Source organism: Manacus vitellinus, unplaced genomic scaffold (genome assembly GCF_001715985.3).
Source record: "Manacus vitellinus isolate BGI_N305 unplaced genomic scaffold, ASM171598v3 scaffold_0_pilon, whole genome shotgun sequence".
Lineage (NCBI taxonomy): Eukaryota > Metazoa > Chordata > Aves > Passeriformes > Pipridae > Manacus > Manacus vitellinus.
This window is the reverse complement of record NW_021938789.1, coordinates 47,627,735-47,650,950: the sequence shown is the minus strand read 5'-3', so window position 1 is coordinate 47,650,950 and position 23,216 is coordinate 47,627,735. Positions and strand designations below refer to the sequence as shown.

Here is a 23,216-nt window from a genome sequence, read left to right as displayed (position 1 = left end):
AAATTAAATTGCAACAGAGGTTTGAATGCCAAGATAGCATTTCAGGATATACATATATATATGTGTGTGTGTATGTGAGTATGTGAGTTTCTTAGCACAGATGGGGCAAAACAGAACTTGTGTATTTCAAGCTCAAGAGAGGAATGCAACCAGAATTTCAAATGTGTTTGAGTTATGGCTTTTAGTTAATTGATAAGATACAGTTGAAAGATTTGGATCACTAGGAAAAAGATTTAATAAAGCTTTTGTTAGTGAGGGGAGAAAAGGCTTAAGAAAACATATAGGGGAGAAAAGGCTTAAGAGAACATGCAGTTTAAAGTCTTATGGGTTTTGTCAATCAACTCCTGCTGGAGATGACAAAAGTTCTGCTTGGCTGAGGAATATATGAATATTGTACATGATGGTTTGACATATTGTATAGGCTTTACTTTGAATGTGTATATAGTGTAGTAATTATATTTTTATTCAAAGAATAATCTAGTCAGTCTGGCTCAGAGGTGAACTCTTAACTCACACACTCATTTTCTAGAAAAACCTCTGAGATATCAGTCCTTTCTCCAGCAGCTAACTCTCTGTGTATTAAATAGTCTCTAAGTGTACAGGAGTAAGGTGTTTTTGTGAGCATAATTAAATGCATATTGCCCCAATACAGCACACATGATTCTCATAAGCATATCATGGAAGAAAGAGACACATGGGCAACTTCAGTCCTGAGGCTATTGTAACAAATGTGATGCAGTGTCAAGGGAAAAGATTTTAATCCTTTATTCAGTTTGTTTGCCAGTATTAACATTCGGCCCTGTGGAGCTAAATGTTCCATGCTGTTTTCTTCCCCTTCATGTTTCAACAACAATTTTCATAAAAAGCATGTTTCCCACTTCACAGCATTACAGGGTACTGTGTACTGGGTATTCCAAGACTGAAAGTGTGCCTGGAAATTTAGAGATTTTTCAAACAATTTTTCTAATGCAGTTTGACTTTGCTTTATTTGTAAAAGTCATGTTTGAGAGATCAGAGGGTCACGCTACATATTTTATTTGAACAGGTGGCATCAGGGCCATAAGAACTTAATTTTTTTTTTAATTAAAAGCTGGGTTTAGCAAAATCTAACATCAATTTTATTCAGATCAGTTCTGTTAATATCTAGCAATATATCAACAAAACATAGTTTGTTTCTCAAGCAGTAGCATTCTCACTGGGATGTGCAACCTAGATATTGCAGCCCTTGGTACAGGAAAACCATATCAAGAAAGAGATTCAGCAGCTTCCTAAAAATTTAACTTGACAGGCCTTTTATCTTCTTGGGAAGTGATGATAAAGGATTGTAACAAGCAGCATAAAAGATGAATAGCCATTAAGGTTGTTTTGAAATGTTCCAAATTTTAGAAACTTGTGAGATTCTGACAATTTTTTTGTCCAGTTACCAATCATATTTGTTACTTTTCTGAGAAAGGATACTTGTGGTTATGGAAAATATATTACCTTTAACCTTAAGTCCAGACCTAAGCAGTGTTCCGAGTGTATACAGAGGGAACAACCTCTGTAAGCCAAAACTCTTTGAAAACTCTCTGTGGGAATGCTCTCCCTCCCATATTTAACTGCATGAGAGAATTCAGAAGTGTTCACAATGGATGGAACCTCAGCAGCAGCATCAGTAGGCCCTGGGAATCTGCCATTGCATGTTCCAGATCTCTGTAACTCAATGAGAATAATACACTGGCTTTAGGAGAAGGTGATTCTCTGCAGTCTTGACCTCTGGTGCTATCCTTTGGCTTCAGAGTCAATCTCCATATGGACCTGAGTGTGGAACTCCATTCCTCACACTGTAAATGTTCCCGTTGAGATCAATCAGTATTTGCTAAATAAGATGTTATTCTCTGTGAGTAAGGGCCATATTATATGAGACAACAGGTCTGGCACTAGGCTGAATGCCAGGTGTCCACCGAGGCTGCGCAAATCCCACCACACCCCTGAGGGAAAAGGGGAGATGGAAAAAAAAACCCATGAAAACTCGGGATTTACCAAGAAAGGCAGTTTTATTTTTACACAGAGAAAAGGAAAAGAACTAATAACACTATGAACACACAGGCAAAGGAAACTAACAGTAAAATTCTACTTCCCATGAGAAGCGATGTCTCAGACAGGTATAATTGTCTACAGGGCAGCCATCCTGGAAGAAGAGAGAGAGACGCCTCGCTTCCTTCTTGTCTCTTTTATGTCTGAGCTGACATAACATGGTATGGAATACCTTACTGGCACAATATCTATCTAGTTCCTTTTCCCTCCCAGGGAGGGTAACAAATCCATTACAAATATGCTTTCGTATTGTTAAGGGAATATATTCGCACAGGTGAGTTTCTTGGTTTTGCCTGCACCTGTTGCAGAATAGTCCTGAAAAATAAATAATTGTACAGTTTAGTATTAGATATTCATATGCAAATTCATATTAGTCTTTACCATCCCATTACCTAATTTACATGTGTAAATGCAGGTTAACTGCTTGTGTAACTTTGCCCGTGGCAAATTGAGCGTTTCAAAATTTAGCCTCAGGTATGCTCTGGGGAATTATGCTACAGGTCCATGTTGTTTCTTCGTTCGAGCTCTCCAGTATGCTAGAAACCCAGAATAAACACTTGACTCTGCTTTATTTCACAGGATAACCCTTCAAAATTACAGACCTAATAATTATTACTTCCTTTGATATTTACTGATTGCATTGACATTAATCATGATAAACACCTTTAGTATTAACGTAGATGTCATTAGTATTGTACTTCAGACTGTCTGTTGTAACTCAGCCTTCATTAAAACCACCATTAGTTACAAGGTGTTATTTTTTTCATAGTCAACTTCATGCCTTTCTTAAGGAAGGGAGGAAAGTTAATATAAATAAACTGTTTACTGAATTTTGAAAATATTTTGCTATTTATAAGACTAGCTTTTGGAAGGGGAGGGGTGTTTGTCTTTGAAAGAAAAAGAAGTAACAAGAGATTTTTCCGTGGACAAGTTAATGTACATAATCCTATTCAGCTGTCTTCAAAAGTTGACGGCAAGCCTGAGCTGTTATTTCTTCAGGCTTTCTCTGTGTACTATTCATGGAGCTGTTGTGCTAGACTTTGAGAAGTGCTTTTCTCCTTGGGTGGTCATGTTAATTCCATAGCCAAAATCAGTTCTTAATGTTTCTGAGAAGTGCCAGTGGTGAGTCTTGTTTTTAAGGGAGAATTCATTTTTGGACAGGATAGACAGATCAATCTTCCAGCTTTCACCACAAGATACCTTGAAGTGAATAGACAAGCCTTGTGATTTTGATGAATTTTAGGTATGGATTACTCGATTTATCCGTATTGTACTTGACGGAGCCTGTGGTGTTTCAACTGGCAGTGTCTGTGTTTCAACAGCAAAATAGGCCCTGTGCACTGAACCATTCTCACTCGAAATATTGCTGTGTTTTCTTACAGCCTGTGACCTGATGAACCAAGGCATCCTGGCCCTTGTCAGCTCCATTGGCTGCACCTCAGCAGGATCCCTGCAGTCACTGGCAGATGCCATGCACATCCCTCACCTCTTCATCCAGCGCTCAACGGCAGGAACGCCAAGGAGTGGCTGCGGGCTCACCAGGAGCAACCGCAACGATGACTACACACTCTCCGTCCGCCCCCCTGTCTACTTAAATGATGTCATCTTGAGGGTGGTCACAGAATATGCCTGGCAGAAATTCATTATTTTTTACGATAATGACTATGGTAAGTATTTATTTAGAAGGGTGATTTTTGTCAAATCCATCATTCTGTTGAAAGCAGTCACATTACAGCTTTATAGTCTTCCAATAGATTATGTTTTGCTTGTGAACATTTATGGTTCTGGCAGCATTTCACAGTACCTCAGAGAAATATATTTCCAAAATCCATTAACGTTTGCATGTTTATTTATAATGTCTTTGTTAGAGTTAGCTGATAAAGGGAGAACTTATCCAGCTTTCTATTCTGCCAGTGTACGAGAAACATAAAAGTTTTTAGCAAGTTCTCTTGATATTTTTTGGACTGTAGAAATACAAGATGGCAATTCAAGAAACAACATGTATGACTTGCATTCTGTGAATTTGTTTACTGCATGGTGTATCTCTGTTGGCATATATTTGCTGAAACAGTGATGAATGTAGGTCAGAGGTTTGGCAAGAATGACTTGCTATTCATAAATGTAAAGCTTGTTGAAAGAAGTTCTGTAGAGTGAAGAACTTGAGAAGGGGGCCTGGAGAAGACAACAGTCCCTCTTTTTTGAGTTCATTCAGTGTGCCTGAAAGGTGCTGAATTGATGGTTTTTGTGTGATTGAGTAAGTGTGACACAAATGGCAGCATCATAAGACTGCACCATCCAGCTCAGTGACTCAGCCAATTTTGGAACAGATATTTTCTACAGCTGAGAGGAGAACTGGACAGATTTCTCCAGTTTAGGTGCATTATCTAACTAATTTAATGATCTTTTTTTCTATGGAAAATTGCTTTGAGAACAGACATGTTTTCTTCAGATGCATCAAATATTCATAAGTCATCATGATGGGTTTGGATGAGCACTTTAAAAGTTATTTTCAAAGTTAAATTTTTAAGTTATGGAAGAATGCTCACTTCAGCGATTTGCTGTGTGTAATATCTGGTTCATTCAGGTCAGGTGTTATTGATTTTTGTACCCTGCCTACATAATAAATTCTTAAATTAGAAGGATAGAAAATGATGAATAGGACAATTCCTCTCAATAACAAAGCAGCACCTAAAAGCACCAGCCATGGGATAAGGAACACACACACACATACGCACACAAACATTGAAAAGGCTTGCAGCTGAGAGTATTTTTGTTAAGAAATTATGAGTCTGTGTATTTAACTACCAGGTAGCTATGAAGACAACTATAATCTTTTCAGCTAAAAGGTATTTTTTGCATGCATTGAGTGTTAAAATCTCAAAAAAAAATTATGATTAATATTTTTAAATAATCATTTTTTAAAATACTGGGTTTAAATTATTTAAGTTTCATTATTTAATTTGAGAATGCAGTTCAGACACCATGTTATTTTGTCCTTGATTTCTGGGTAAGAACTTAATAATTATGTTACTAACATAACACAGATGCCTGTCTTCAAGGAATGAGTTTCAGACCAGTAGCTCATTCAGTGACACATTATCCTTAGATGTGACATGTGGCAAATATTAAGTCTTTCTACCAGCCTCTATGGCATTCTGAATTCAGTAATCTACAAGTAATGTCCGCTGACCAAGACAGATGAATAATCTACCTGATTAGTGATTACTATCACATACATCAGGAAAAGGTGTAAAAAAAGAATTCTTCATGTAGCATATACTGAGCAGTCTGTCCACTTTCTAACTAATTGCATGGTTTGGGTATTTTTCAGGAGGTTGGCTTGTTGGTTTGTTTTTTTAGGGGGGTTGGGGCGGCGTACATATTTCGGGATTAATACAACAAATAGAAAGATTTTAAATGCAACCTGATTTTAAATTAACCTGCAACTCTGAATAGAGGTATTACCTGTGCAATGGTACGTTTCTTTAAACTGTATTAAATTCTTGATTTCAATAGCCATCCTAGTGCAGCAAGCAATTTCTATAATCTTTTTTCGCTTCCTACAGTTCTTTGTAAAATTCTATGTTACTGGTTTCCTAGACTATCTCCTCCTCCACTTTCAATAAGGAATGAGAGAAGTTTCAGATTGTCATCTCTCACCTGAGGCCTCTCATTATTTCCATTGCCATGAGAGTTGTTTGCTGACCCCATTCTCTCTTCTTGCTAGTACTGGAATGCCTCCCTAATTCTTCACTACCCTATTTCAGGAGAAATCATCCGGCTTGACACTGTGTTTTGCCTGTTTGCAATTCTTTTACTTGGCTTTTGATCTGTGACAACACATGTTTTTCTTGTACACGTGATGACATTATTTTCTTAGCATCCCCTAGAGACCAATTTTGCCAGACTGTTATAAATAGTAACTAATTATGTCACTTCCTCCACTTTTCCTGATATTTTATTGATAAACCGAATGCATTTCCCATATGTTAGCACTGTACATTTTCTCTTCCCGGGTTCTCTATTGATGGAAGAGGAACTTGCACAGAGGGAGGGGCAAAGAAATTAATGACATGAAAAGAGGAGCTGGAATCACTTTTTAATGGATTACAGAGTGAAGAAGTCTGAATTCAGTATTCACTATGCTTTGAGCAGCAGGTTGGACAATATGACGTTCTGAAATCCCATCCAGCTCTAAATATTCTGTGATTCTGTGATGTTTGAGAAAGCCATTCTTTAGAAGGGTCTGTAGATGTAAAATATTTTTAAAAATAAAACAAAAATTCCAACATCAGTTTGGATTTTATAAAAGAGAGTTGGCCCAAGAATCCCAGAAGACCTTGAGGAAGGGAACATTAACATTAGCTACCATGCCTGTTTTAGTAAGGAGTCAAAACTGCTAATGCAGATATGGGGTGGAAGTCCAGGGGTAATCCGTCCAGTCCAGTGTCAGTGCAGCTGCGGGTGGTTGCAATTTCTTCTGGAAGATCCTAGTCCCATTCCTCAAGTTTCTTGAGAGGATCTGCTGCAGTGTGAGATTTATTTTTTTTCTCAGCTCATACAGATGTAAAATAAAAATCTTGTTGGAAACTTTGCTCAGTTTAACTGCTTACAGCAGTGACTATTAGACATTTTAATATAACATTTAGTATTAAACATTAAAGTAGGTAGGAGTTCAATACTTAAATTAGAATTAATTTCATATTAGGAAGAGATTATTGATATGTTTTGTGCATCCTTCTGCAAAACTGAAACTTATGCAAATAACAATTTCTTTCCCTGGTGGTATTTTTTCATATGTGGTGATCATTCCTTTTCAAGGTGTGTATCACAACTTGAAGTGATGTTTCCATAGCAGTTAATGATACTTGAGGGGTAATGGAATGTAGATTCTGATATGTGTTAATCCTTTATTTTTTTCTCATCGCTGCCATATTTTTGTAAGTTAGAAAACATGAAAGCGCTGATGGACCAACTGGTTCCAGCAACCACCAGAATTCCAGTACCTTCCTTTCTGATAAATTATTTTGTATAGTGATTTAATTTAGTGCTTTACATTAAAATATTTTAGTTGTATTACTGAAATTATTTTCAGTAATAATTTTGCTCTGTGAAAGAAAATGGGCCTTTCGTATTAAAAATAAATTTTCCTACAGTAAAATTAGGATCTTGTCCAAAGTACATACTGTGCTAAACTATTTCCCTTGCACCTTTAGTATAGGCTGCAACCATTTATGTGTCAATTTATCAATATCATCATTTTTTAATCCTATCAATTGAATTGCTTTTGATTTTTATCTTGCAATCTGTCATAGATTCCTGTCCTTATCAGAGTTTTTTATAATAGAAATGTGTCTTTCTTCAGGCTCGAAAGTATTTCCCCAATGTTATCCCCCATAAAAACTCTCGAATTCTTATTTTGAATAAAGTAGATTAGTATATTCAGTTTTAACATTTTAACACTATTATTCTACTTTCTAAATGTTAGAAAATTCCAAGCTGCTTAAAGGTTCTTCACCAACAAAACAAGTTAAGTCTTTGAAGGAAGCAGTTCTTTCATTAAGTTGTAACCATCTTGATGTTGAAGAAATTAGATGGAAATGCATTTCTGAAATAATTGACATCTAAGTTTTTAATTGATTTTTTTTCCCAAGTAAAATTGTAGGTTGGCTGACTATTCTAGCACAGAACAAAAGACACCTTGATAATAGAAAAAAAATATTTTGCTACTGTTGACTTAGTTAATCTGAGTGAAGAGTTTAGTAAATCTGTAATCTTTAGAGCCTTGCCAGTAGCAAATGTAAGGCTGACACACAGTAACAATTAATGAGTGAGATGTAAGAAAAGGGAACTTGAGCAGGCTTAGGTAATGTTTGTTTGTATTTTGTTTAGTACAATTGTATCTTTACCTTTAGCGTATAAATTCAGATGAACTTCTGAAAATCAGAATGAGTCTTCTTTTCTGCCATCCTTGCTCTCTGCTGGGATGACCTAGATCAAAGTCTCAGTTCAGTTAGTTCCCTTGTATTGTGTGCTTTGTTCCTTCAGGTAAAACAAGTTAAGGCCTGCCCAGGATATGAAATCTGATTTTGTTTAAGAAAATTTAATATGAGGATATTAAAAGCATTCAAGAACGCTTCTGCACTTCTTCAAATGCCATTAAAGACAGTCTTCTTGCAGAGATAAAGAGTAGGTGGCACGAAATGCAGCAAAATTATGCAGTAGACTGATGCCTTTCTCAAACTGCTATTAAAATTACTATCCACACACTATGTACAAGCCAAATTTACTTCATTTAAGCAGCCAAATTAGCTCCTACTCATTTCATTCTTGACTGCTCAGCTCAATCTGTAGGATCACTGTGCAGAACATATCTGTGCATCTCCTTACAAGTAGATGTAGAGGGTGGGAAATTCCTCCACTACATCACTGAACTCATCCTTAGGACCATCATCACCCTTTCAGTGAAGGCATTTTCAGACTGAATGGTATAAATGTACAACTTATACCTTTGGAAACTGCAAAATTTAGATTTGTAAAGAGAGACACTGACATCTGTAAACATTTTGAGCAAGCTTTGCCAAGTTATTACACCTTTAGGGTTTCAAGTTCAAAGCAAGCAAAATGCAGGTTGAAACAGCAAATCCTACCTCATCCACAAACTGGCACTTAACAATGGTCGGTACCCAAAAACTAACATGAAAAAGGCCCTTGAACATTAATCACAGAATGAAATAGTAATTTGTGATTGGAATGTGTGAGCCCAGGCTATATAAGCAGTGTGATTGACCTAGAATCCCAGGATATTGTTGGTTTTTATCTCTGTGATGTATCAACAAGGGGCAAGCTTTTGTAATTCATGTTTTACTCTTCTGGCAGTTTGCAGTTCACTCTGTTTTCCAGGAATATGTAGATACTTTTCTGTAGTAGTAAATTCTTTATGAAGTAACCAGTCAATCATTGCAAGAACATAGTTGTGAATTTTGTGCAATTTACATGGTAGGTATCTCTGCTTTTCTAAGATGAAAGACAGAAAGTCTAGCTGTTTGAAAACATTTATTTTTCATGTTTTGTTGCTGCTAAAGCAGATAGAAAGATTCTGCACTTTTTCTCTTGAAAGGTTGAGGGAGTAAGGTTTTTTTCTGGAGAATTAATTTTATCTTAATCCTTATTCTATTTTATAGTGATAGTAGTAGCATTTTTAAACCCTTATGTATTTTATATTAAAAACCAATTTCTTAACCCCTCTTCTTTGTCCAAATTTCTGACCTTAACCCTGTGTCTTTCATCGTAGTGTGTCTTTGATATACAGCCATCACTGGAGATTTAGGCAGTATTTACTGATTCCAGGACTAAGATATCTTTGCTTACAGTTTTTTGACCTTCCTACTTATAATACGGATATTTGGCAATGGATATTTGCCATTCCCTTAGGTGGTAATTTAGTTTTAACCTTTGTAAAGAAGAGAAACAAAGCAAGCATGAAGGCTAAGAAGGGGATTTGTTCTGTGAGGCTAAAGGAGGCATTCCCATAGCAAACAGAGGTTGAAGAAGTAATTGAAAAGACTTGGCTGGAATGGAAGGGAGCTTAGCAGTAAGAAAGAGTTTAGTGGGCATCTGCCTTGAAGAAACTTCCTCATGGATCTGCCCTCTTCTCCTTCTGAGAAGCGGATGCAGAGGATGCGGTTGTGCTGGCAATGATTGGTTAGAGCATAGTGCTAATGATACCAAGGTTGTGAGTTTGATCCCTGTAGAGGCCATTCACTTATGAGTTGGACTTGATGACCCTTATGGGTCCCTTCCAGCTCAGAATATTCTGTGATTCGTCATATACAGGGTTTCCGATTATTTCTGCATCGGGAAAGGATGAAGGCAGTGGTATGAGTTACCTAGTCTCTAAAAAGATATCTCAAGCTCAATATGAGAGAAGATGTTGGAGAAAGACACAAAATAGAATATCAAGAAGGAGAGCAGTGACATCTATAATGCTGAGGAGCTCAGCAAAAGTAAAGAGGCCTGTGAAACTATGCAGAGCATTATTCCCATCCCTACCCCAAGAAGGCAGTGGTTTTCAAATAAATTTAGTGTAATGCTATAGAATTGGAGTGCTGTTCTTTAAAGATCCCATGAAAAAAGCGATTATACCTGGAACTTGAAAGGCTGAGCTGCTTGCAAAAAGGCTACCTCCTATGTCGTAAGAGGAGTGATATTGTGAGATGATGCCCATCTGTTCATATGGGCCCTGGATTTCTAGCACTTTGTTCAAAACCCATATAGAGTAAGTAATCCTGTTGACACTTTCCTGCACACACATTTTCCAGAAATAAATATATGATGATCACTGGCATAAATGGGCTTGAAACCATAACATTTTCAAATCATGTAAAGTTTTAATGCAAGTTTGATAAAGGCTCATAAAAGAATCGTGTTCTCTTTAATCGATTGCAAATGGTTATAATTACCCCGAGGCTGTTTTCAGCTGCCTGATGACTATAATATTCTCAAGTCTGTCTCCAGACAGTCTTAAAACTGTTTATTACTCATCTGGCTCTTTGCCAACTTCCCATACTCATTTACTTCACTATGCCTCAATAAACATATAATTAATTCAAACTTATTATTGAACTTTTTTTTCCCATTAGTATTTATTATGTCATTCAGATAAAGAAAGGCACATGTATTTTTCGTCTGTGTAACTTGACTATGTCAGCTAATTATATTGCAAGTTAGCAGCTGTTTGCGAGAACTTCTGTAACAAGTTGCTTTTGCTGGTTGACATTACCACTGGAAATTGAGTATATATTTTGGTTGACCCTGAAATTATTCTGCTTCTGAGATAACTTATGAATTATTCTATAAAATTTCTCTAGTGGAACAATGGACATGCTTCTCCTTTTCAGCTGTATAATGGTTGGAGAGATGTATTCCAGGAGCTATAAGTGAATATGTAGAAAGGCAAGAGAATGTTTGTGGCTCCCTTATTTTACAGTCTGAAAGGATGGAATGGATAAAGTATTCAAAGGCTTGGCCTGACAAATCTGCGTTGTGTTAGTAAGCTGAGGTCAAAATAAAACTGTAGATGTTCCCGTATTATCTGTATAGTCAGTAAACTGTAAATGAGGTACTATCTTGAGATTTTGCAGAGGTACAAGATTGCATTTGTATATGCAGTCTGCAAACATCAGAAGAAAAGTGATTTATTTTAAGAATATTTGAATTCTTGAAGCTTGTACTGATATCTACTACTGTTTGCTAAATATTTTTCAATTCTCAACAAATTGTTTTATCTTCTGAGAAGTATCAAAATTGACTTTGTAAATTGATATTTTGGCAGCTAGATAACTGAACAGTAATCAAATAATGAAACTATTGTGCAAAGTACTTTTTGCATTTTGAATTGAAGAAATTATATCACCACTGGAAAAAAAAAGGATGAATTAGGTATAATAACACTGTAAATGTCAGGTAGTATCATAAATTGAAAAGAAAACTTCTCTTGGAGAGTTTTAACACCAGTCAAGAAAAAGAGCAAACAGAAAGACAGGAAAAAGCTGGAAATATTTATCGCAGAGTTCATAAATCTTAGTTTTGTAGGTTATGTTCTTCACAGGCCTAGTTCACTCATAAAATATTCTTGTTGCTATACTTTTAATCAGCTGAAAAGTGTTATTTAGGAAGAGACAGTCAGAGAACAATTTGTCTTAAGGGAGTTTATAACACATATCAAATTGTAGAATAGAATCACAGAATGGTTTGGGTTGGAAGGGACATTAATGATAATCTAATTCCAATGCTCCTGTCATGGATAGGGACACCTCCCACTAGACCAGGTTGCTCAGAGCTCCATCCAACCTGACCTTGAACACTTCCAGGGATGGGGCATCTACAGCTTCTCTGGGCAACCTGTGCCAATGCCTCACCACCAATATAGTATATCTAACCTAAATTTCCTCTCTTTTGTTTTGAACCAATTACTCCTTGTCCTGTCATTACAGTTTCTGATGAAAAGTGCCCCTCTGGCTTCCTCGTAAGCCCCTTTCAGATGATGGGAAGGTTGCTATGAGGTCTCCACTCAACCTTCTCTTCTCCAGGCTGAGCAGCTCCAACTTTCTTGCCTGTCATATAGTCACACTTAGTTTATCACCAAGAAGTTTGCAAGAACAGTCACTTTGCTGTTCCTTACCCCACCTGCTTCGAAGGGTTGCTTATGAGAACCACCAGGTAGAGTTGGTGTGTCATACAAACAGAAATATAGTGTGTATATATACACACTCCTTATTAAATAAAGGCATTTATCTACGCAGAGGTATAAATCTTTGATGAAGAGTTGTATAGGATCGAAGTGCAATTTTTCACGTTTGGCATAATTTGAAGGTACTAGGCAGAGAAAATTTATTTCTTTGCAGGAGGCTGTTTTACTCAAAGACAGCTCCTAGAAGCCTCTTGGAAATCTCTAATGCAAACTGTAGTTAAAAGGAAATTGAATTAAGAGGTAGAAAGCAGATTACACAGTCAAACGTACATGATTATAGAATATTGCCATGTCAGCCTCCATGACTGAGGGGTGATCACAGTCTGACTTCCTTTCTGGTTTTGAGAAGCTAAGGTAACAGCTGATATTCTGAAGGATTAGTTGTAGCTTCATTTTTATTTATCTTTTTTATCCTTTGCTTTTTTCCTCTTTCTTTCCAGTTAAAAAAAAAAAAAGAAACTCAAAGGAAACATCTTGTGCCAATCATCAGTAAAGTTAGAAAATGAAGGCTAGTAGGATTTGAAAACTGCAAATGTTGATATCTCTTCTTCAATATTGATATTTTGTGTATTTACAGGATAATTTCTAATAATTGATGTATGGTATGAAACAAAAAGTAGTTAATGTAAATGACATTTCAATGAACATTTAAGACAAGGATTAAATAGACATTGCACTAGTACCACAATAGTTCATATCAAACGACAAAAATTCAAGTTACTTGCTTATAATGCAGTTGGAAATGGAAATATCTTCAAAAAAGGAAAAAAGTGTACAAGTATATTTTTTCTTTTTCTGATACTTTTTCTGATACTAAGAAATTTGAGAAAATTTGTTGTCTTTTTTTTGTGTGTGTGAAATTTTTGAAAATTGCAAACACAGGGCAAAAACTCAGTCATTCTTACCATTTACAAATTTTCAGTTGCCCTAAAGAAATACCATTCCCACTTGTTAGATTCTAGAAACTCTGATAATATGAGATTTTGTATATAATTAAACATTTGAACTTGATTTACTTCTAATGAGTTTGAACTACTGCTATATTCTCTGAAGCTAGATCATCCAGCTGAAATAGCTCACATAACTGGTCCCTCTCAGTCCCCAAATGACGATATGAAAGAGCTATGAAGTTGGATTTTTGTGTTGGTTTTTTTTTTTTTTTTTTTTAATTTGGAAGTTCACCAAATGACATATAGGCTGGCTAATGAGAGGGAATCCCACTGCTGCAAAAGTAAAATGAAGTACTATTATTGAATCATCATGCAAAATTGTTGTGTTCCTCAGTCTAGATCTTAACCATGTTAATAGATATCAACATGTGCACAGGAATGCAAACACTTTGCTCAATTCTTTATGCAGAGCAGTGGCACCATCAGAGTCTGGCTGAAGCTGCTCATCTGCCTTGTGTACAGTGCACTTCCACAGTTAATAGTTGCTGTCACGTTAACCATCACCGTGTAAGGAAGAATCACTGTGCTAGACCTGTAAAGCTATCTTGATAAGAATTTGAAGTGTTATTTGTTATACAATGGTTTTTCTCATTCAACTGTACAGATAAAATGGTCTTTTGTGTAAATCAACCAGTGAATATTTATGTCAGTGTGTTCACCTTTGCTACCACAGCTGAATCAGTTGGTATTTATCAGCTAGATACTCTGAGGAAAATGTTCTCAGATCTAAAATGGCATCAGAGGAAGGATGAGCTAATGACTGTAAACCAGGTTTGAGATAACAAAAGTGCAGAGTGAGTGCCTTGTAATTTCGGTGGAATACAATGACAGAGGTGAATGACTTAATTTATTATCATTCATGAATAGTGCCATCTTTCTCTTCTCCTGATTATATTGTGATCTGAAATTTTTTTAGGAATTTTACATCTACTTGGAGATATCTCATTTTTAATAAGGGTCTAAGAGGTACTTAGCATGTAAGTTTATTGTTATTCATTTTGTACAGCTTATCAAATCTTCACTGCATATGCATCCTGGCATGAGATGCCTGAAAACCAGCATATTTTGTTCTAGGATCATTAGATTTTCCCCAAGATGGGAAGGGGCCTGCTCCCTCTATATAGAAACAGAGATGGCAAAGGAAAATTATGTGGTGTCAGAGGGAACAAAGAAGCAAGCATCTGGTCCAGTGATCAAAAAAACCCTTGTGGAAGAATCATAGAATATCCTGAGTTAAAAGGGATCCACAAGGATCATGAAAGTCCAATTCCTGGCCCTGCACAGGACAGCCCAGAGAATCACACCATGTGCCTGAGAGTGTTGTCCAAACACTGCTTGAATTCTGGCCATCTAGGTGCTGTGACCACCTCTCTGAGGAGCCTCTTCCAGTACCCAATAACCTTATGGATGAAGAACCTTCTCCTAATATCTGATCTAAACCTCCCCTAACACAGCTTCATGCTGTCACTGGTCACAAGAGAGAAGACATTAGTACTTGCATCTCCACTTCCATTTGTGAGGAAGCTGTAGACTGCAATGAGGTCTCCCCTCAATCTCCTCCAGACTGAACAAACCAAGTAACCTCAACCACTCCTTGTATGCCTTCCCCTCAAGGCTCTTCACTGTATTTGTAGCTCTTTAATAGCTTTATATCTTTCTTATATTGTTGCACCCAAAACTGCACAGAGAAGGCCACACCAGTGCAGAGCAGAGCAGGACAATCCCCTCCTTCGACCGGCTGGCAATGCTTTGCCTGATGCCTTCCCAGACATGGTTGGCCCTCCTGGCTGCCAGGGCACTGCTAACTCTTATTCAACCTGTCATTGACCAGGACCCCCAGGTCCCTTTCCACATTTGATTTTTTTTAATGTTAAGATCATGTAATGGAAGTCAGGAATCTTCTTGATCCAAGTTTATCACATATACAGTGTAGAAACCTTAATGAAAAGAGAGCAAAGACCCAATTTCTCCTGTAATCTGGTGGAAGAAAGCTGCAGATTTTAAGTTGTCCATATCTCCTGAAAATACTGGCTCCTTTTCCCTATCACCTGACTGTGTGAGTTTTCTGCCACACACCTGCTGAGCTTTCCTTTAAATCGTGCTTACTGTTTATGTTAGGTGAGGTCTGAGTGCTTCCTCCAGGTGGGTAATATAAGAAGATTTAGACGTGTAGTCTGTGAAGGGCACTTTACTCTGAGTATGCTCTGCAACAGCATTTCAGATACCTGTTTCTTGTGCTTTTTTCACTATCAAATGAAAAGATGATATGTGAGTTTAGGTGCTTGCGGTTAATGTGACTTATACTTCTTTTCCTAAATTCTTTCTTAGGTCAGAGTCCACAGCAACTGACACAGTAATGACGTTTGGTGAAGCTGTCACTTGAATTCAGATCTCAGCTTGAGTAGTGTTATGATGAGTACCTGCATTTGAATACATCAGTCAGAGTGTCAGGCTGTGGGCTTTGTGCTCCCCTGTGCATGAAGCTTTGCACATGCACCTCAGCTGTGGCTGCAGCCGGTCCGGTGTGCCCAGTGTTGGACCTTCTGCACAGCAGCGGTGCAGACCACAAGACCTTCCTATAGACCTCTGCCTTGTGGTGGCATGGTTATGTATGGATATAAAAGGAAGGTCATTTCCAGCACAGTCCTTGATAAATTTTGCTTGCCTTGTTCTTTGTTTATTAGTGTTTCCAGACCAACCTCACAATCTCCTAAACTGAGCACAGTTCTGGTTATAAAGAGAATGTTTGGTAGTGTTTCTTTTAGATTTCCAGCCTGGTTTAACCCTATGGACTGTGGAGGGGTTACTCTGTTTTTGTTCACACATGTGTACACTGGAAGTGATATCTGTACAGTGAAAAACAGGAAATGTAGCACTGTAGTGACACTGAACTGGAAGAGGAGATAGCAACTTTAGCATTGGTCTGTCTCTGTGTGGTAACTTGGGCTTTCGTCACTAAGGAGAATAATCAATACTGGTGATAATGGGAAACTCTTCTGCATTTCTGGCAATAACTGTGACTCATCTGATCTAAACAGAAAATAGAAATGGGACTTCTGGCTGGGCAACAGGTTGGCTAGCAAATTCAGGGCACGAAACACCTGTGTTCCAGACATGAACAGTCCTGTGTCTCCGCAGCAAAGCCATCTGTGCCACAGGTTGCTTGCCAGATTTTTCTGCAGAAGGAGTTTATCTATTAGAAAGATGATTCCACAGTTCAGTGTGGATATGTGCCACTTTCAGACAATCCACGCAGGAAAGATAATGCTGCCCATTCAGTGGCAGCATCTGTTCTTTGGCATACGCTTTGAATATGATCATTGCTCGTGACTTGCTGCTGAAATATGGCAAGTACCATCATGATTTAAATAGCATTCAAATTGCAGGGTGGTTTTATGTGTTCTCTGCTGTTTCATAGCAGCAGGTGAGCATCACCAATATCTCCATTCTTCTGGTGGGTAAATTGAGGTATAAACGAAGTCTGTATTTATTTCCTCCCCATATTTTTGTGTTGTATCAATGCCAAAGACAGAAGTAGTGAGAAGTTTTACGAATCGTGATTTGGTATCTTTACCATTAGAATAGTGGTGTTTTCCTAAAAACATATCACACAGATACAATACTGTTGGCATGGTCACCTAATAGATGTAGAGCTATAGAGTAATACTGGACCTCTGTCCTTTATGTCCCATCGTTTAGTGAGGTTTCAATAAAATTATTTCATTGTTTATATTTGCAGATATTCATGGCAAGGAAAGCCATTTGATCACATAATCTGGCCTCTGGGTCAACATCGATAATGGGTAGTATCAGTCAATAACTGCAGTGTGTCTATAAATTCAAGTCAAGTGAAATTATGGTCTTGTTTTGAAAAAGGTCTTCATTTAGTGGTTCCTGCTTACTTTGTTCTGGTGTCAGAGAAGAATATAAGAATTTATGAGATAGAATTTGAGTTTTAAAAAGGCTTTCCTAGCCTAAGTTTTTTCCCTGATAGTTTGATAGTGTATCTAGATCCCATCTACATGTGTTCCTTGTGTTTCAGTAATTTTGAGTTCAACTGGTCACTTTCACCCATTTTTTATTTAATTTGTCTGCATGTTTAGTAATCTTCAGTGGGTGAGCCTCAAGAATTTTAGAAGGAAAGGGTTAAAGTAGAAAGAAGTTATTTTATCATTTGCATAAAACTAAGCGTATTTGTAGCACTTCAGATAATCTTGTTGGTATTTAAAGCACCAGAAAAATTCTAACATCTCTGATTAGATTGAATCTAATTTTCCTGATTTAGATATTAAATAGAAGCTGTAATTAGTATCTGACTCTCTTATGGAACTTTATTTTTAGGGTATGCATGTATTTTGTTCATGGTTAAAGTATCCTGCAAGTGTTTAGTAATACTGATATTTTGACAGTGTCTAGAGAAGGAGGTTTTGGTGATGAATGTCTAAAATAGCCTAAATGCCTAAAATACCATTTCTTTCCAGTTCATGGTATTTTAGAGGTCTAGACAGGAGACCCAACTTGCTGATTGTGACAGTCTGACTTCTAGGACTAATTCTGTTGAATTGTTTTTGTGTACTGTTTGATTGTAAGCTATTGCATGACTACTTCTTTATAATTTGAAGCATCTCAGTATTCTGGTGCTGGAGGAGGATGGCTGTCTGTAATATTCTCTAGTTAGTACATATCTGCTGGTGATGCAGGCAGCAAATTTTGTCTACTCTACAGACTGAACTTTGTTTTCCTTATGCTACTGTTTGTGGCCAAAAATAAGCAGTGTGAGTGTCTAAGCCTCAGATCTTCTTGATAGGGCTGCTGGACTTCTGTGCAACCCAGAACTTCTCTATTTTATTTTGCCATAACCTGAAGTAAAATGCTAAAATGACCTGTGTTTGTCAGAACCTTTAAACTTTGGGGTATGTCAGACCCCATCAAATCCCCAAATGTATAGCTCAATAAAAAGAGTATTCCCTAGAACCGGGAAAGAGGAATGCTTGAATTTTGGTACAGTTTTCCCAGCAATGTCAGCATAAAGATTCCTGTCTCAGGTATTTTGAACTTTTCCCTGAAGGTCCATCAGGTCTGGATGCTGGATTATTCTTCCAAGGTTCCCTTTGGACCATGTAGTGTCTGTCTGCTGTGGTCATTAGCTACACCGTAGTCACACTGATCTTATATTTTCACCATTGTAGTTCCCATATTAAATCCACATGTGACATCTCCATAATCTTCTCAGGGGTGCATCGCACATGTGTATCTGTCATGTAGCTGGTGCTTTGCCGTGGAGGGAGTTACATAATTCTCCCCTGCAGCCCAGACCCCTGGGCATGTTCACCTCACATGTGCAGGACTGACCACGCTAATGCTTGTAGCACTGCTCTCTGGATGGCTATGGAGGGTGCTGCGGTCTAGGCAGTTTTGGAGAGAAATTTTAGACTTCCTCACAAATTTTTCTCCAAAGAATTGATTTTCATTATTTTCCCTGGTCTTAAAATGGGCTTCAGTTCCTCTGAAAGCTGTCACCTGTCAGCTATCACAATCCTGATAAACAGTCACATGCCCTACTGTTTCCTGTGGCTTGTCCTGGAGTTCCCCTCAGCTGCTATCACAGTGTGCGAGGACGGTGTCACTCGTATCACCTGAAAATAGACCACGTTAAGGGCCAGCCAAGAGCCCTTTCCTGGTAGACTTCATGACTATTTATGTGACATCTCTTCCAGGGCTTAGAGTCTGACATGCTTAGGCATCCTTCCAGTCTGCTTTCAGTCTGATTTTCCAGCCTTTTGCTGTCCTCTGGCATCGTGTGTGAACTGTATCTAAGGTGCTTCTAGTAGTATGAATGCTTTTGAGATTCTTCATCCCATATTTACTCATCCCATGTTAGGATTAAATAGAGTCTCCCCAACTTTGTGTCCCTCCTAAGAAGGGCAGGGAGTAGGGGAAGACAATAGGTCTTCCTATTGTCAGGATGAAAGATCTGAGTAGCCAAGCAGTTGTGAAAGTCTAATTGGAAGTTTACTCAAGTATGAGAGGTTTCATGAAGAAAGACACGTAACCTACCTGTAACTTCAAGTCTGACCATTCCCCTGGAAAATGAGTGATTGGGACGAGGAACTGATAGAGCACCTGGGATGAAGGAGGGAAGCAGAGCAGGAACTTCAATCCCTCAGAGATTGGATCTAAGACTATGCACCTAGGAGAGACTAGATTTAGTATCCTAATGTGGGAGATATTTTCTGTTGATTTTAACCACAAACACCCTCCAAAACCTGAGGAACCTTTATTTTCAAAGAAATGTTTCTTCAGAAATTCATGTTTATTTTGAGTTACTGGTTTCCTCTTTCTCTATTTTTTTCTCAGAGTGTCTCTATCACACAGTGTCTTCTGTGTTGACTCTAAGGCTGTGTCTTGTTCCCTTAAATGAGATCAGCTGGGTGTGCAGGAAGCTTGCATGCCAGTAGGGAAGGAAGGATGTCCTGCTGAGTGTCCTCTGGGACAGCAGATCAGAGTGACTGCCAGAGAGAGGAGTCACATTAGAGAAGCAGTGGCTTAGCTCCAGGAAAAAAATTGAGAAACTGCAGTGGTGAGTCGGGGTCAGACAGTGAGGACTCAGTGAGGCAGAAGCAATTTTCCTGAGGTCTAGGAGACCCTGATCTGACTTCTGAAGTCATTGAATGATTTTAAATTTTAAGCCTAAAGTTAGAGATTTTAGATAGTCTCTCAAAACGGCAGAGAAAAAAAAAATCAAGATTTTTGCTGACTGTTATGGAATTCAATGCTGGAAGAAGTTCTTTCCAAGTCTTGGAACAGCTTGAAGCAGCATAACAATGTTAGGAGTGCCCAGACATTTAAGTTTGGTAGATGTTATAGGTATTTTAAACTAGGTAGTGAAAGCAGTTAGCATTCTACTGATCAATTCTTCCTACGTCGTTTTTAAAGAAGGATTAACTCAAGATTAAGCCAGAAAGCTCTCCTAGCGCATTTTGCTGTGGAAAAGTTGTTAAATTCAGCCAGCAGAGGCACTTTCAGATGAGAGCATGCAGTACCATTGCAACTGTACACCTGGCTTTTATTTTGTTTTTGAAGGACATAAATAGATGTGAAATTTAGAACAACATTAAGACTTCTTGATGAGTGAACAGCCCAAGCTTCACTTAGATACATGAGCTACACAGCACGGCAGTGGATAACATATTTTTGAGTTTCACAAAAGAAAACTGTGTCCTTCCTACTTTTCTCCTCCTCAGCTGCCCTCCAACAACCCTCACTGGAAGGAAGCACTGTATGTGATGGTCATCATGGCTTCACTTCTCTGTATGGATTTCAGTGTGGAAGTCCTTTAAAAAAGATTAGAAGAAAATGTGATGATTAAATCACCAAATTAGGAAAGTTGCTAGAAGGATTTTTAAGTTTGTTTTCTAGTGGCTCTTTTGAAGAGTAGGTGATCTTTCTCCTGTTTTAGTACTTAAAGAAATGCAATGAGCATAGCTCAGGAGGAGGTCTAGTGAATATTAAGTGAAAGCCTGTAGGGATCTACCTGACAAAACACTTCTTGTGAGAGGGTTTGATCAGTTATTTGTGTCTTTTTTTCACGTACCAATTAACATCTTGTTTGCCTTCTGATTTTTCCAGATATCCGTGGAATACAAGAATTTTTAGACAAAGTATCTCAACAGGGAATGGATGTAGCATTGCAGAAAGTAGAAAACAACATCAATAAAATGATCACGGGGCTCTTTGCCACTATGCGAATAGAAGAACTGAATCGCTACCGGGATACCCTGAGACGGGCTATTCTCATAATGAACCCTTCGACAGCCAAATCATTCCTGACAGAGGTATGTGTTTTAATAAGAAGTTATCTTCTTGTTTTGCAGACCAAGACTGCAGCTGTTTGTCAAAAGATTCAGTTTATTTGATTTCATAAAATTAATCAAACAAAAAACCCAAAATGCAGAGCCCAAGTTAGAAGTTAAAATATTCTCTCTTCAAAGATCAGCATGCAAGGGTGGTTTTTTTGTGCTCATCAATGTGCATACAGAACACTATAACCTTCTGCATGAGCAAAAGCATTTAGGAAATATGCAGAAGAATTAAACTTCAGACTTCTGTTTGAACCTCGTAGGTCCTCTATTACCATTTCCATTCTCATTGTGTCCCTCACTAAAAAATTCTTTACAACTGAAATTTTTATTATGATTTAACTATATATAATGTATATTTCTGGATAAATTTGTTCACCTAATTGGAATTTAGTTTTTTATGTAATATGATGTTTGATAATGATCTTTTATTTACCACTGGGAGTAGTAGGGTGATGAAGGATTTGATTTGCATGAAGAATTCGAAATGATAGACTAAAGTCATTTTTTAAGCAATATGGACCAGATTTTCAAAAAATTCTTTGGAATTTAGAGACAGAAGACTCATATCCCATTTGACTATGAGGTGTGTAATTTTTTGCAATTAGTGGCATGATTCTTAATACACGGCACTGTGCTGTTTCAAATGTGTTTTTTTACGTGAGTGTATGTTCTTCATCATCAACCAGCGCTTAAAAATCTACTTGTTTTCTGTTCCATTGAAACACACTTTCTTTCTTCAGTAAGTTCTCTTTGAATCTGTTTGTAACTTACATTACTTTTCTTCAATACTTCTCTATTGCCTTGGTCTTCAGAAGTTGAAGCTTAAAAACTACCTCTGCACATGTCTCAAGTGAATTTTAAGAACATTAGTTAGAAGATGGGTTTATAAGTTTCTTTTTCAAAATTTTTTTTACCCTTGTGTTTTTTGGCTAGGCATTTCACTGTCCTCATTACACACTGAAACTTGCTAATTCTGAGTAATGAAGGTTTGCTGCTCTATCCAAATGTCTAGTTCTTTATAAGATGTACACAATTTGTCAGCACGTTTACATCGTTCTGCAGTGTTTTCATTAGCTAGGTCACAAGTGTTTTATATTTTGGCAAGTGGCATTATAAGGTATTTCACATTTCAGCTTGAAAGTAGCGTGGTTCAGGGCTCTAACTACAATAGCTTTGTGAAACAAAACTCCTGTATTGTTCCTACAGAGTAACATACTTTTTTTTTTTTTAAAAAAAGTACACTTTCTTTATAATTTATTTCTACATCCTTGAGCATAGTAACAAAGTCGTGGTCATCTTTTGAAGTTGTCACATATATCTTATCAAGAAAGTAGAGAACTTATTTTAGAGTTCTCACTTTGGCATTGGCCACTCAAAACCCTCAAAATTGAAAGAAAAGAGAGTAAAAAAAAACCCAACTAAACCAAATCCACAGTCTTTGTCCCTCAAAAAAAAAAAAAAATTAATTCCAAAACAAAAAATCCTGAAAAAAGAGACTCACAGTATTTCTTATTTTCTGCACTCTGTAAGACTACTAGGAAAGATCATTATATTCTTGTGTGAATGGGGTTCAAAGAGAGAGTCTCACATCAGGTGCCATGTTACAGGTTTTTGCCAGGATAAAGGCATTTACTTGAAATATGATATGTGCCTGGTAAACTGACAGCAGGAGCCTCTTCATAGGAAGAGTTACTCAAATAGTGTGATTACTCTTTATTTCTGTTAGTGACAAGGAATGAAGTACATGACTGTGCTCCAATGTTAAGTCTTTGCACAAGGAGAAATTTCCTGGAATGGCTTTGCCAATGGATATTAAAAACTGTTATTTTGAGTTGAACCATCAGCTGTACTGTATGGGCAAGCAAACTAAAAAGCCTATGGACTGCCAAAGGGTTACAAAATTCCCAAACAATTAAAGTGTGGGCATGCTTATTCCAAAGCCCATACCTTGTGCATGAGTAGTTTAGCTTGGAAATTTAGTGTAACCTAGTGGATTTAGCATGTAAACCTTATGAAGATAATCAGAAGAAACTGCATATGTAGAAAAGCCCTTTGGGGTTTTTGTGGCTTTTCTGC

General features: G+C 37.5%; 1 protein-coding gene across 1 annotated transcript in view; it reads left to right on the top strand.

Annotated features, from left to right (window-relative positions):
• The window catches only part of GRID2 (glutamate ionotropic receptor delta type subunit 2), a 691,727-nt gene that overhangs the window by 402,762 nt on the left and 265,749 nt on the right, over window positions 1–23,216 (top strand). Inside the window, exons 3-4 of the mRNA XM_018072910.2 lie at window positions 3,459–3,743; window positions 20,908–21,113. Of these exons, the coding sequence (XP_017928399.1) occupies window positions 3,459–3,743; window positions 20,908–21,113 (491 nt within the window). The remainder of the gene's footprint in view (window positions 1–3,458; window positions 3,744–20,907; window positions 21,114–23,216) is intronic.